We start from the raw sequence: 15,594 nt of genomic DNA, 5'->3' as shown, positions 1-15,594 counted from the left end.
GTAAGACATCTAAAGTATTTACCTCCTTAGATTTGATCCAAGAAAGGTAACACTTTAGATAAGTTTCCTTGAAAGATATCAAGGAAATAAGCATCATAAGATAATGTATTTCTCCATTAGGAGAAGAACGAACTCGAATAAGTTTTAGTTCGTTAGATATTATCTATTACCCATATATAGGATATATACTTCTAAAACAATATGATTGTCAATGAGAAGATCTTCCAATATTTTCATGACTCCATAAGATGTAGTTGGAAAGAAAGACAAATCTTAAGCATGTTAAAGATTTGGGGTTGTGTGCTAACAAGCAATATTTGTTAGATAACAATCTTGTAGGATATCCTTAAAATAACTTTTGGATATCGCTTCTATAAACCAACTAACAAATGTTGTTTTGTTGGGTAGTTCATTGTAATTCTACAATGTGATTTGCCTAAGAGCAAATGAACGAGAGATAGAACTCGAAGAATGGGTTCTTTGAGAGACAAGAAAGTAATCAACAAATATAACAACCTAGTTCCTATACCACAAGCTCCAAGGTAGTCGATAAGGATTTATAAACCGTCTCAGTTGAATGGTTTTGAACTTTATGACTACATTGAGTGCATATACGATATATACTCAAGAAAATGGTAAAGTACCATTTGACTCGAAATAATGAAACCTTCATAGCTAATTGGTAGCTTAAGGTGACTACAATCAAAGAGAATGGTTGACTTTAAAGGAACCATTTTTGACGTAGTCTTAGTTTCAATTAATTCGAAGATTGCTAGCTACAACTAAATGGTGATTCAATGTTTTGACATAATATGGGTTTCCGAAACCATTATTAAGATAGTCTTGATAATATATGTCTAAAACTATAAATCACAAGACATGTAAGTTGTAGAGATCCATCCATCATGGATCTTAGCAAGTTAGTGGGAGCTATTTGCATTTTATGAGAAAAAAACATCAAATCGTTTGATTTCTCATAAAGATGTAAATGAATCTTTTGTTTACTAGTTTTACAAAAGATTAGTGGGAGTTAATCATGTTCCTAAAAATTTAAATATATATGATATATTAATTTTGGAAATGAAAAGAATACTTCTTCGTTAAAGTTATGACTTTAATACATTATATGAAGATAGAATGTATATGGGAGATATAGTCTATATACATGGGATGGAAATCTATAATGATATATTTCATGATATAATTGGATTATATCAATCCCTAATAATAGACAATGGATGCTAGGAAGTTTCTCATATGATGATAAACTTCAATAAGAAGGACGATTCTAGTGAGACTAGCAAGTTGCCCTTCTCAAAGGGAACGTACCCTTTGACTCCCATAGAAATAATGCGTAAATAGAATCCTTTATGCATACGCAGAAAGGTGATTTATGTATTTCATATTGTATGAAAAACATTGATATGAGTTGTACCTAGAACGGTACAAGACGATATCAATGCAAGCCCAGGATCAGAACCATGGCAACTGTCAAGTGAGTCCTTAAGTATTTGAGAAATACTAAAGGATAAATTCCTCAAAGATCGAGGAAGAATCAAAGTAACGTAATGGAAGCGTAAATGTATTAGATTATGAATCTAATCCATCATTGGATGTTTCTTCATTATGAATGAAGAGATAAACGAATATCTCTTTATTATGACTAAAGAGATATTTGGATGGAAACATTAAAGTAATGACTTTAGTGTGTTCCATTATGAATGCAAGATATATTGCCATATAGAAGTTTACAACAATGTTGTTTGGATGGGAAAGTTCATTTATGAACTTTCTATTCGATTCCAACCAGAAAGTGTATGACACTAATGGGGCGATAGCTCAAGCCTGGGAATCAAGGTCTCATCAAGATCCGAACTCAAATGAGAGACTGAACCACATGATTGAGAATCATGTATAATGGTGACGTCGTTATTCTCAAGGTTGCTTCTATGGATAACACATATAGATATCCACTGTCTAGGCCTACTATTCAGCCATTTATGAAATGACTACAGAAGAGGTATCATCAAGATGACCAAGCTGATTGGCTCTAGTGCAAGTGGGAGATTGTTGGAAATGTGCCCTAAAGCCAATCATATGATGATACTTTACGGACATTTCACATGTTAAACCAATCCAGTTTAACATATAAAGGGCATAAATTATTGTTTGAGCCGTCTCATATAAATGTTATATGCTTAAACGATAAAGTCCAAGGAATATGTGATTGGGAGAATGTAATCTAATGAAGTTAGATTCCTGAGACCATTCTTTCGAAGACACATCCTAAATGTTCCTGATCATAGGATTGCCAATTGGGCATTGACAGTCCGTTAAGATCAGTACGTACTATGTCTTCTCTCAGGGAGAGTGATTAGTCTCGAGTCATTGATGTGTGTGACATCAAGACAAGTACGGTAGGTGCTCAATAGAGAATGAGTTCACTGAACGCGATCAACGAAGAGTTCTCATATTCCATGTCACATGAGAACTCATGGTTGGGATAATGCAAAGTAGTCATTTGACCTGAGGCATCATAGTTGTCTTGTGGTTAAGTCCTTGATCTTTGATTATGTCAAAGTCACTCCATCAGGAGGGTGTCCACGGCATCGTTGGGGTCAAGCCACTTAGCTATGGAGACAAGTGAATGCGCAACAAGGGATCTCTAACCTTCAAACCGTTTGAGGGAGAATACTCTATGATATGATTTGAATCTCTGGCCAGAGTATGAATGAGATTGGGGAATGCGTTCCAAATCACATTCAAGGTAATCATATAAGCACAAGATACACATTGGATAGTAGACATGAGAAAATGAACTATCAAACCAAACAATGTGGTCAAGAGTATTAGATTAGAGAAGGACTGTATTGCATTTGTAATCTCGAACTGAATAGGTTCTCTAACATCTTCTGATTAGCTTGGGTAACCATGATATGCTGCTAGGTGTCACTCATGGTTTGTGGAAGCCCTAAACGTGTGTAATCACTAAAGGGAGAATTGAAAATAGTTTCAATTCACAATCGATGTAAAATGGTTTTAATCGCCCACTGCCTCGCTAAAAGGAACCTAATGGATCGCACACCGTAAGAGGTGGAGATTGGAGATTAAACGGAAATGAGTAAGAATGATTAAATGGTTTAATCATTTATTTATGGCAAAGATTAATTAATATGTTAATTAATCAAACGAATAAGTTCGTTAAATGACTTCGGGATAGTTTTGGACCTTAAGGCTCAATGGGCTTCGAACGTCAAGCCCATTAACTTAAGTTGTATGACAATTTAATGAATAAAGATTCATTAAAGCCCAAAAGCCCATAAATCCCTATATGGCCGGCCATGAAGATGAATTAGGGTTTTTTGGTTGTTTAGGTCACTTATAGAAGTGACTATATAAATGACTTTATAACTAAAATTCATTAAGGAAAAATAAGGGTTTATTTTTGGGGAAAAATGGGTGAGAATTGTCTCTCCATTTCTCTCTAAAGATGCCAACACCTTGGAGGGTACATCTAGCAATCCTACTACTCCAAGGTCACTCATTTCTTCTTCAATCAAACCTTGGTGTCGAGAATTAGAGGTTCTCAATTTTGGGAACTTGGAGAACCTATTCTTCCATCCAAATCCATGGTGATAAGAAGCAAGGAATGAAGGCCCCTATCTCTTTGGGTGATTAGCCTTTGCTTATGCAAAGAGGAATCTACAAAGGTAAATTTCAACTCACTTTGTTTTTGAGTTGTTTATTGGTTCACCAATCTACTAGGCTTTGAATTTCATGGTAATGTTTTGTTTTTGAGTGCATACAAGCATGATTCCGCCTTTTAATTGTTAATTGCATGCTATATGATGTTGCTCAAATGAACATGTTTTCCCAAAAGATTTCCTTCAGTCTTAGATGGGCTGCAGGCCCAAGGCGAGAAAGAAAAAAAAAGCAGGCTAGATCCAAATGATAGCCAATGAAAAGGTACAGATCTGATGCGGCGCGGAGTAGTGCATCGAGCTGGGATCATGTGTGGCACAGACAGGTGAACCCAAGGGAGGACGCGATCTAGTGCGTCACATGTGTATGGGACAACATAGCTCTATAGGCTGGTGTCACACTTAGGCCTGGTTTCGATTTGTGGTCTGCAATATGTGAGCCCAGATTGATAAATCTCTCCAATAGGCTTAAAAAGGAACACCAAAGCCCAAAGGGCTGAAGTTTGGACCAAGTGTAGCCAAGCCCAAGTGGGCTCGGGTAAGGACCAAAAAACAACCCAGGGTTGCTGGGTAAGATCGCCTGAATTAATGCCAGCGCCGCCACTGTTGGTGGCTGTGTTCTTGGTGAATATTGGTCGAGGGAAGCACGGGTTCGAATTGGAGCCTTATTATGAATGGAGAAAGTTCGATTTTTCAACATTGGGTGTGAAAACCATAGGGACTTCAAATCCAAATCCTTGAAAACTTAATGAAATTCTTTGGGAATTTCAATGGTCATCATCAGAGACGATGAATTTGTCCCAAAAATCACAACCTTAGGTCGTGGTTCTTAATGGAAGTCGGCGTTGGTGCTGTGACTCGTCTGCGGGCGAGGGAAGGTTTGGGGACGACGCCATGGATGGCGTTGTTTTGGTTTTCATGGAGAGAGAGAGCCGGGCTACATGCCTAGGCAAGCAGCTAGAAGTCATGGGTTCAAAGAACCCTAGCGTTTGTCGATTGCTGTTTTTTTTTTCTTTTTTTTTTTCAATTCAATTCAATTCAATGCATGTCATATAATTCAAATATTTTAATGCATAGACATATATTTGATGCAATTCATGGCAATATCAAATTCACATAATTCAACAATTATGAATATAATGCATACACAATTTATGTAGAATCTAAAATTCGAAAAACTTAAAGTTGGTTCATGCATTATGGTGAATGTTCATGCTATCAGGACTGCAAAAATATCGAGATAAAAACCGTTGTTTTGGAAGAACTTGATTGCGTGATGATATGGATGAATTGGTTTGATGTAGAAAAACTCCTCGTTAAATTCCTAAGCGCAACGGTAGGAGCGTGCTGATAACGTGTTGTAGCCTATTTTATCTGACTAAGGGAAGGGGGTCGGCAGCAAAAAGAGAAAAGAGAGAAGAGATGTGTTTGTAGAATCGTAGGAGAATGTGTGTTAAGGGATGTTCTATTCCCCTAAGCAGTACCTTTATTTATAGTAATAAGAGGGAGAAGAAATCCTTCATCCCCAAGGAATACAAGTCCAAATAGGAAAGAATAACTAGAATCAAATCTAATCTAAGATTTACACAATCACAAATAAACTAGGAAAGTTCATAACAATCCTTGTTTTTTTATAGGTCATGATCATCCCCGCGCACAAAACAAAAAATGATTAGTTTTAACCAAGTACAATAGGGGTGTTTTGAAACCAGCCAAAAGTTCAGCAAAGAACAAACTTCACAATGAACTGGAAAACTCTTATATGCAATAGTAAGATACACAAGATCACAAGTCTTGTACTGCAAATGATTGCAGCAATGCAACTGTGAACACTTGCATACAATGTGCTTCACAGTGCTATACATATACAGTACTTCTAACTTTCAACTCACCTTGAACAATTTAACAAGGATTAATTCTTGTAAAATCTTAATTACTTTTCTTAATTGCATAAAACCACACCAAGTTACAAATTCTGTCACAGAATCAACTCTCACCGTAAATTTCTATATTGTTTTTATAAAGAAATTAGATAGTTTGTGGAAGAATATTCTAGACTCATTAAGTGTTGGTGTGTCCACTTTTATTGCATCGGCAGCTACATTAGTGTCCTTCACCAGTACTGCCACTTTCCCACAACCAAGCTATCCCCTCCCCTTCATCCCACCCTTCCAGTTCACCATTGTGACACTGAAGGTCACCACCTGCCCAACCCCAGTTAAGCCATTCTTCATCAAAGCCTGAATTCATTGATGAAGAGAAAGAGAACAACTCTCCACCACCACCGCCACTGCCACCGCCACTCTCAGCTGCATTTGATGAGCTCCAATTGCTTGTACTTTTTCTCCCCTCACTTTCAAAAATATTATTATTAAGGCCCATAATGTCTACACATTCACAATATGGCCCCAAAACCTCCTTTTCACCACTATTATCACCACGTATTGCAGTTGAACTAGTTGTAATATTCTTTTCTTTATTCCCAAGGCATAATTGTACACCTTTCTGCTCACCACAAGGATTCCAATTAATCATTTCTGCACTGTCCAAACAAGAACTTTGCATCCCCAACATTCCTATTGCCCCACCATCTCCATTCTTTCTTGGGTCCCAAGACTCAAAAACCATTAATTTGCTGTCCTCGTCACCCACTTGCCCTCGATTAATAGTGGTGCCCGTTGGTAGACTAGGTTTTTCAAGTTGAGGCTTTGCTTCTGATTTTATTGGGTTAAATGGGGCCAATAAATTCTTGTTCTTGCTCTTGTTGTTCATGGTAGATCTGCTCGCTTGAGCGCCTCTACGACGCTTGTTGCATGAAGTTATCTTCTTCTCATCATTCAGAATGGTGGGTAGATATTCGTTTCCCATCTTGGTAAAGCTGTAGATTTTTCGACTCAAATGAGAGTTCCAGTAGTTTTTGATCTCATTGTCTGTTCTTCCTGGTAAACGAGCAGCAATCAATGACCACCTACAACAGTGCATTCAAAGTTTAATTGTATATATTATCTCAAACAGATTTATATTAATATTTACAACTGCTTAATTAAATTAGCATTGGTTTAGTTCTCTGGATGGTGTTTTGAAGAGTTTTGGGGATGTCCCAAAGAGAAATTAAGAACTTGATTAGTATCCCAAAAGGTTAAATTAGCAAACCCTACACTTCAGAAAAGTTGAGCGGGAGGCATTAGTAGTGTTGTATTTGGAAGAACTATTATCCATAGCTTCTAGAGAAGCTTGTGCATGTAATGTAGGAGTTATAGGGTCCCTATATGTATTTCTATGTAAGGTTATTATGCTTAATTATATGTGGTCAACTGCATCGGTTTTAAGATTTAGGATTGAGCACTTGGGCTTTAATTAAAAGTTATATATTTGATAGATGACTAAAATGATGCAGTTCTGGAGATAATTAAGTTGCCCAAAATTTAATTAATCTGAGATGAACACTTGAAGAAACATATATCAGTTTTGGTAAATCAAATACTAATCCTTCTTCACTTGGCAATTTCCCTATATCACAATCCAGTCATTAAGCAAATCGAACTACATTGTTGGTAGAAGGGTGATGCTATCCACACACCCCTTTTCACCTTCCACACACGCCTGTTAATTTTTGTCCTTTGATTATTTTCAATTCATTTGATTAGATTGCAGGAATTTGAGATGAGTGTAAAAGGTAAAAAGGGGTGTGTGAATTGCGCCACCTTAACGGAATTTAAAATGGACATAAATCAGAGTTGTTCTTGATGAGATTTCCAATTACACAAATTCTAAAGCTTGAATTAATCTAGCTGCTAGCATAACCAAGTTGAACAACGGTCCAAATATAAAAGATTGCACTAGAACTCTCAAACTAAAGAATGAATCAATGACTTCACACACATAATACAAATATATATATACACACACAAATATATGTATACACACATATATACATATATTATAGGGACACTTTGAATGCGGTCCCTAACTATCAATATTCTTTGACTGAAACCTTATCTGTTTTTAGTTTTTATATCAAAGTCTTACTACTAGGCTTGGCAAACGGGTCGTGTCTGTCGTGTTCGTATCATTTTCGTGCAACACCTGTTATCTTAACGGGTTGTGTTGTGTCACACCTGTTATCTTAACGGGTCCTTAACAGGTTGGGTCACTTTACCCACGGGTAAAGTGATCCGACCCGTTATGACCCGTTACGACCCGTTAAGAAAAATATATTTTTTCCTTAAATTTTCACATACCACACATTGCCACATAAATATTACTTCAAAACATTAAAACACATTTATCGTTTAAGTACTACATCTACACTCAAAAATAAGAGCTTAATAAAAAAACATTCATACACTACTAGTCAAATTTTTAAATTTAATTTAATATATAGATGCACTAACACTTAAGAGCTTATTCATACTTTCATTAAGTATAACATAAGATTTTGTGGTATCCACTATTATAAATATTTTAAATTGAAGATCGAGTTCATTCATTGTATTCATATAGAGTCAAGGAGTGTAGCTGTAAAAAATCATCAAAATCAGAGTTAAAATAACAGTTAAATCGTTATTTTTCGTTTTATAACTGTCGAAAAGTTTTGTCCCGTTACTTGATCTCTTAATGTTTGTTTTTTACAATTTTTGGCGTATGTGATCTCGAAGTATATACAAACATGTTTGACGGTTGGATCGTTATAACTAGTTTCGTAGAATGCGTATCCCATAAAAACAATAGATTCACTAATAGTTAAGAATTTATTCGTACTTTCATTAAGTATGACATAAGATTTGTAGTATCCACTATTGTAAATATTTAATTTGAAGATCAAGTTCATTCATTGTATTCATATAGGGTCAAAGAGTGTAGCTGTAAAAAATCATCAAAATCAGAGTTAAAATAACCGTTAAATCGTGATTTTTCGTTTTATAACCATCGAAAATTTTTGTCCCGTTACTTGATCTCTTAATATTTTTTTTTTTCAATTTTTGGCGTATGTGATCTCGAAGTATATACAAACATGTTTGACGGTTGGATCGTTGAAACTAGTTTCGTATAATGCATATCCCATAAAAACAATAGATTCACTAATACTTTAGAGTTTATTCATACTTTCATTAAGTATGACATAAGATTTTGTGGTATCCACTATTGTAAATATTTTAAATTAAAGATCAAGTTCATTCATTGTATTCATATAGGGTCAAGGAGTGTAGCTGTAAAAAATCATTAAAATCGGAATTAAAATAACTGTTAAATCATGATTTTTCGTTTATAACCGTCGAAAAGTTTTGTCCCGTTAATTAATCTCTTAATGTTTGTTTTTTGCAATTTTTAGCGTATGTGATCTCGAAGTATATACAAACATGTTTGACAGTTGGATCGTTGAAACTAGTTTCATAGAATGCGTATCCCATAAAAACAATAGATTCACTAATACTTAAGAGTTTATTCATACTTTCATTAAGTATAACATAAGATTTTGTGGTATCCACTATTGTAAATATTTTAAATTGAAGATCGAGTTCATTCATTATATTCATATAGGGTCAAGGAGTGTAACTGTTAAAAATCATTAAAATCGGAGTTAAAATAACCGTTAAATCGTAATTTTTCATTTTATAACCGTAGAAATGTTTTGTCCCGTTACTTGATCTCTTAATGTTTGTGTTTTTTCAATTTTTGGTGTATGTGATCTTGAAGTATATACAAACATGTTGACGGTTGGATCGTTGAAACTAGTTTCATAAAATGCGTATCCCATAAAAACAATAGATTCACTAATACTTAAGAGTTTATTCATACTTTTATTAAGTATAACATAAGATTTTGTGGTATCCACTATTGTAAATATTTTAAATTGAAGATCGAGTTCATTCATTGTATTCATATAGGGTCAAGGAGTGTAGCTGTAAAAATCCATCAAAATCGGAGTTAAAATAACCGTTAAATCGTGATTTTTCGTTTATAACCGTCGAAAAGTTTTGTCCCATTACTTGATCTCTTAATGTTTGTTTTTTGCAATTTTTGGCGTATACGATCTCAAAACATATACAAACATGTTTGACGGTTGGATCGTTGAAATTAGTTTCGTAGAATGTGTATCTCATCTTTCCCTCTCTTTTTTTGTTTCCTTTTCTTATCATTTTCTTTTTTCCCTCCTTTGTTTTTTTGAAATCTTTTTTCCTCCATTTTTCTTCAAAGGGCGGACACCTCACCTCACCTACACTACACGGTACAGTGGTACTAGTACACCCATCTTTCCCTCTATTTTTTGTTTCCTTTTCTTATCATTTTCTTTTTTCCCTCCCTTTTTTAAAAAAAAAAACTTTTTCCCTCCCTTTTTCTTTCAAATGGTGGATGGCAGATGCATATTAATTGTTATTGTTTTTAGGGGTATAAAATTTAATTTAAAATTTAATATATATATAATTATTATAGTTAATATTTTGGGGGTATAATTATTATAGTTTTTAGGGGTATAAAATTGTTAAATTAATATATATATATATAATTATAGTATTTGTTTAGGGTTATAAAATTATTAAATTAATATTCTGCTTATTGTGTATCGTGTTACCCATGTGTATACCCGAACCAATCCGTTATCTTAACAGGTGTTTATCGGGTTACCCGACAACGACCCGATTCGTTTTCGTGTCGACCCGAACACCTGTTAATTTCGTGTCGTGTCGTGTCGGGTTATCGGGTCGTGTCAGGAATTGCCAGGCCTACTTACTACATTTTTTAAATCAAAAATTGAAATTTGTATTTGTTTATATTAATGAGATTTTAAATATAACACATAATTTGTGGGATTAAAAATAATAAAATATAAATTATACTCTCTATTATATTGTGTGTGTGTGCGCGCGTGTGTGTGCGTGTGTGTAAATATGGGTACATCCATCAAAATTAACAAAAAAACAAAAGAATTTGTACCAAAAAACATGGGTACATATTCTTCAAAACACAGAAAAAAAGGAGATATTAGGCTGAATGACATTAGAAAATTTCTTCGATTAAATTTGACACATATACATTCTCAAATCAACGAAAAAGAATGTACCCATATAAGTTTAAAAATAGATTAAAAAAATTGAATGGATTTTATATTAAAAAAATAGGTACATTTTATATAAAAAATTTGTATTTTATATTAAAAAAATGGTACATTTTACATATAACAAATTGATATATTTAAGAATAGGTACATTTAAGATTAAAAAAATTAAAAATTATATGAATGTGTACATTTAAGATTAAAAAATTGAGAATCTTTTTATAAAAAAACTAATGGGTACAAACTTATTCTTATTTTTTTTATTTTGGAAATGTTTGAATTGAAAATTAATTAGGAGTTTAATAGAGGTGTGAGTATTAAAACCCTATATCAATTACTAATTTTTATTTTAAAAAATATGTAATAAACATGTAAATTGGCATTATCACATTAATGATAGGGAGTTCAATCAAAATTTGAAAACTAATAAGGTTTCAGTCAATGAACATTAGTAACTAGGAACCGGGTACTAATTTTTCCTTTATTATATATATTCATTACTTCATTACTTGTAGGTATTAAAAATAGATAAAATTCATATTTATGTGAAGCACTTCCCTTATAAAATGTATGAAATTGAGGAGCATATATATACCTATTACCCAAAGCAATGTGTAACTTAACAATGATTTCTTCCTCCTCAGAAGTGATGTTCCCTCTCTTTAAGTCGGCCCTCAGATAATTTATCCACCTCAATCTGCAACTCTTCCCACACCTCAGCAATCCTTCAAAAAGCACACCAAATGCATACACATATAAATGAAGGATCTTAGTGTGTTATCATATGTGAAGGCTAGCTAGCTACTATACATATGTGTGTGCGCGCGCGCGCGCCTGTGTTTTATATAAACACGAACCTGCATTCTTGGGTAAAGATCTCCAAGAGCCTTCTCCATGAGCTTTAATGTGGTTGGTTAAGATTTCATCTTCTTCAGCTGTCCATCTTCCTCTTTTGACCCCAACTTTCTCACAGCACGGAGCTCTTCCCATATCTATGGAAATGTAAATGGACTACTACTACTCTATGAAAAGAAAAAAAAGATTATCGAAGGAGAGGCAAGGTGAGGCAGTAGATATACAGCTATAAAATTGTGCCACTTCTCGTGTAGTATTAATCCAGCAATAGCCAGGGTAGTGAGCAAAGGGTAACGATGTAGACGTACGAGTGGTGGCTACTGGCCAGGGGCCGCGGGAGGGGGGCTGGGTGGTGGTCCTGCGTGTGTCCTGACTACAGGTTGATTTGTCGAGCTACAAATTGGCTGCTATAGTTTGGTGAAATCTCTTTAATAAGGGGCCAATATTTGTGGCAGTTATTCTTCATTTCGTTAGAGGGGGTCAGAGTTGACAAAGAATTATTTTTCGTATTATATAGTCAATTTCCTCCCTACCGTCCATATTTATTTACATTTTATCTGATTTCCCACTAAAAAGAATTATGGGCTCGTATGTTAAGTGTTTTTAAACGACTAAAAGCGTTTTGGATAAAATGTTTTTGAAACCAATCTTCTGTAACAATACAAGTTAATCATAGAAAAACACTTACTCAAAATTATTTTATCTAAAAGCGTTTTCGTTTAAAAACACTTGCCAAAAGAGCTATATATATTGGTCATTAAATAATAGTTACTAATTGTGACATTTTTAACGGAAATTTTGAAAACATGAATGTAGGGTGAAAATTAACTGTTTATCATAGTTTGGGAAAATTAAGTAAATTGTAACAATGGTCCCTCAACTTTAATTTAATTGAAGCAATTAATTGTCCATCAACTAAAAATTTATTACCATTGGTTCCTTCAAATCATCAAAACGGGAAACTATGATCTTTTTCGTCAACTCCATTAGAACTTCCGTCAAAATGAGTCACAAGTCATGCACGTGAGGTGAAATCAAGGGGCAAATATGGAAAATCAAATAAGAAAAATTGTATCAATAGTCCCTCAACTTTAATGCACTGGAGAAATGGCCCCTCAACTCTAACCCAAATTGAACAATGGTTCTCAACTTTAACCCAATTATAGCAATGGTCCTTCCAACATAACTCATTTTGACAGAAGTCTAACATAGTTGACAAAAAGGACCATAACTACACATTTTGATGAGTTGAGGAGCCAATGTAATGGAATTTTTAGTTGAATGACCATTGCTCTAATTTGATTAAAATTGAAGGATTATTGCTACAATTTACTTATAAAAGTTCGACAAAACCAATAATGAGGACCATGAGGTACACATGTATTTAAATAATATTTCATAAAAGGACGAAAAGAAAGGTTCAGTAAATATGAACCGGATAAATATATGGAATTTTTAACATAACAATAATGCTATTTTGGGTTTACTCTTTAAATTTGGAAAGTGTACATATTAAAATTTTCATTATTCACCCTTTTTTTTATTATAAAGAAGAAAAATAAAATCTCTTATTCTCATAAATCTAAGTAGATTTACCTCTGTGAAAAAAAAAATCATATTAAAGCACTGAAAATTAGATAGGTCTCATTTTATTTTAGTCTTAAGCCCCATTTTACATTAGGACGGCGTTTTGATTTTAAAACATAAAATAAATACATGTGTCATTTAATATTACGATCTAGTGGTATTCATTTTCACTCATAAGTGAGATGTCTTAAGTTTGATTCTCGTCAAAGACGAAGTTGAACCATATTATTATGGTAAGCCTATTATAAGGTTTAGCTCACTCACCTATCCCCTTAGTGTAAATACTATTGTTTGTTAAAAAAAAATACTTGTAATTAGCAAGGGTACATTCAACAAAAATAAATATATTACAAATTAAATTTAAAAATATGGGTACATCAAATTTAAAATTATGGTGTACAAATCAATTTCTTTTTTAAATATGGGAACAATTAGAAATTGAAATATATGGGAACAAATTAAAGTAAAAAGAATATTGATACAAAAATAAAATATGGGACAAGTTAAAATAAAAATATATTTAGAAATGATTAAATAAGTTTTCAGTTTTAAAATTGAAATATTTTTTTTAGTAAGAAAAACAAAGCATTAAAGAGAGTGACAACATGTTCCTATACAGTCGAAGAGAAAGACAATTCTTGCCACAGACGGTCCAAACATGAAAATTGTTAAAATTAAATTATGTACTAATGATTGCATCCGTCAAGAAATTTGCTTCCATGTAGACACAGCTCCATGAAATGGTATCAAAAGTTGATGCCAACCATTTGATAGGTAATTGAAATATGCTAACATGTAATTTATTAGTATTCACATAATGATGTGGATAAATGTCAAAGGACTTTGATAAAGAATAAAAAAGAAATAAAGTTTAAGTAATGAGAAAGAAAGGGAGCCTAATTTATCCTATGGACAAATGCGCTCTATAAGCAGTGACTAATTTATTTCACTTTCAATATAATTTCAGAGGTTCCAACATATTATTATTGATCACATAGGTTTGGCCAAACGTTTGAGCCCTAAATATGCTAGCCTGAGCATTTGGTTAGACCATGAGAGACTTCAAGGATTTCATTGGCCGTAGAGATTTAATTAATTGACGCCTAACCTAATGTCACCTTTGGTAAACCATGAGAGATGATGTTTAAAGTGAAATTAAAACCCAAAAAATAAAAACCCTACAATTTGAGCCGCGTTGTCTTTTCCATCCATGGGTAGGTAGAATTTAAAATAGAGAATTTTAACAAAAATTTCTTGTTATTGTTTACTTTAACGAAAAATCATATTTTTACATTAAAAAGTCAGTACTTGTACTATTCATCTTACCCTTTATTTTGTCTTTATTATTAAAACTCAAAAATTTCAAATTATTTTCATTAATTTTCCTTTTAAAATAAAACTTCAATAAAAAAGACAACGTTAATCAATGATATAGTTTATTACATTTCATGGATTTGGATTTAAGTGAGGCACCTAATTATTTTATGAGTAAGGTTATTGTACTCAAGGTATAAAATATCGATGATATCGAAAATATCGGTAGTCCAAAAACACAGAAATTTCGATGAAAATATTATGATATTATCGATATCGATAAAAATTGAATAAAAATCACGGAAATTGTAAGAAAAACTTGGAAATTTTTATTGAAACTTTGCATGATATTTATTTAGTCAATTATCTATTAGTTTATCACAAAAAAATTGGAAGGAAATGCATTGCATGATAGATATAACTGATTTAAGTTGATTATATAGCAAGCTGGCAAACATTGTGAGTGTAGAAAATATGTAGTAATTAATGAAAGAAGTTTAAACACACCATAATCATTTATATACAACGAATTAGTACAATATTTTACATTTTATACATTGCATGGTAAGATACATAAGTGACTTAGCAAGGTCTAAGATATCGATGATATCGAAAATATCGGTAGTCCAAAAACAGGGAAATTTCAATGAAAATATCGGGATATTATGGATATTTTAGACCATGATTGTACTTCAGCAAACGACAATGTTTTTTTTTTTTTTAGGAAGATTAATGAAATGGTTTGAAAACTTTAAGTTTTAACGATAAAGAAAAAATAATGAGTAAAATAAATAGTACCAGAATTGACCTTTTAAAGTAAAAATATGAATAAACAATACCGAAATTTTTTTGTTAAAATTCTTTTTTTTTTCTTGGACAACAACATATATTAATAGATTTTAGGGACCATCACCTCAAAACGTCAATGTCATGTCAAAAATTAAATTGAATCACATGCACTGTTGAGCTGCGAACAAAAGTTAGGAAAACTGAATTTATAGTGGAGGTGGATGGTCAGCCCTTCCATTTTCATATTATTTCCTTCTTGTAATGTGTGGTCATGATTAAGTCACGATAATA

General features: G+C 33.0%; 1 protein-coding gene across 1 annotated transcript; it reads right to left on the bottom strand.

Annotated features, from left to right (window-relative positions):
• Positions 1-5,401: 5,401 nt before the first annotated feature.
• Positions 5,402-11,877, bottom strand: LOC103403724 (transcription factor MYB111). The gene is made up of 3 exons (XM_029095370.2): positions 11,616-11,877; positions 11,354-11,483; positions 5,402-6,669 (listed from the first exon to the last, which is right to left on the bottom strand). The coding sequence occupies exons 1-3, from the start codon at positions 11,746-11,748 to the stop codon at positions 5,805-5,807; spliced, it is 1,128 nt and encodes a 375-aa protein (XP_028951203.2). The 5' UTR covers positions 11,749-11,877; the 3' UTR covers positions 5,402-5,804.
• Positions 11,878-15,594: the final 3,717 nt, after the last annotated feature.

This window comes from Malus domestica, chromosome 16 (genome assembly GCF_042453785.1).
Source record: "Malus domestica chromosome 16, GDT2T_hap1".
In the NCBI taxonomy this organism is placed as follows: domain Eukaryota; kingdom Viridiplantae; phylum Streptophyta; class Magnoliopsida; order Rosales; family Rosaceae; genus Malus; species Malus domestica.
Note: the sequence above shows the minus strand (reverse complement) of the source record. Positions and strands in the feature narration are given on the sequence as shown.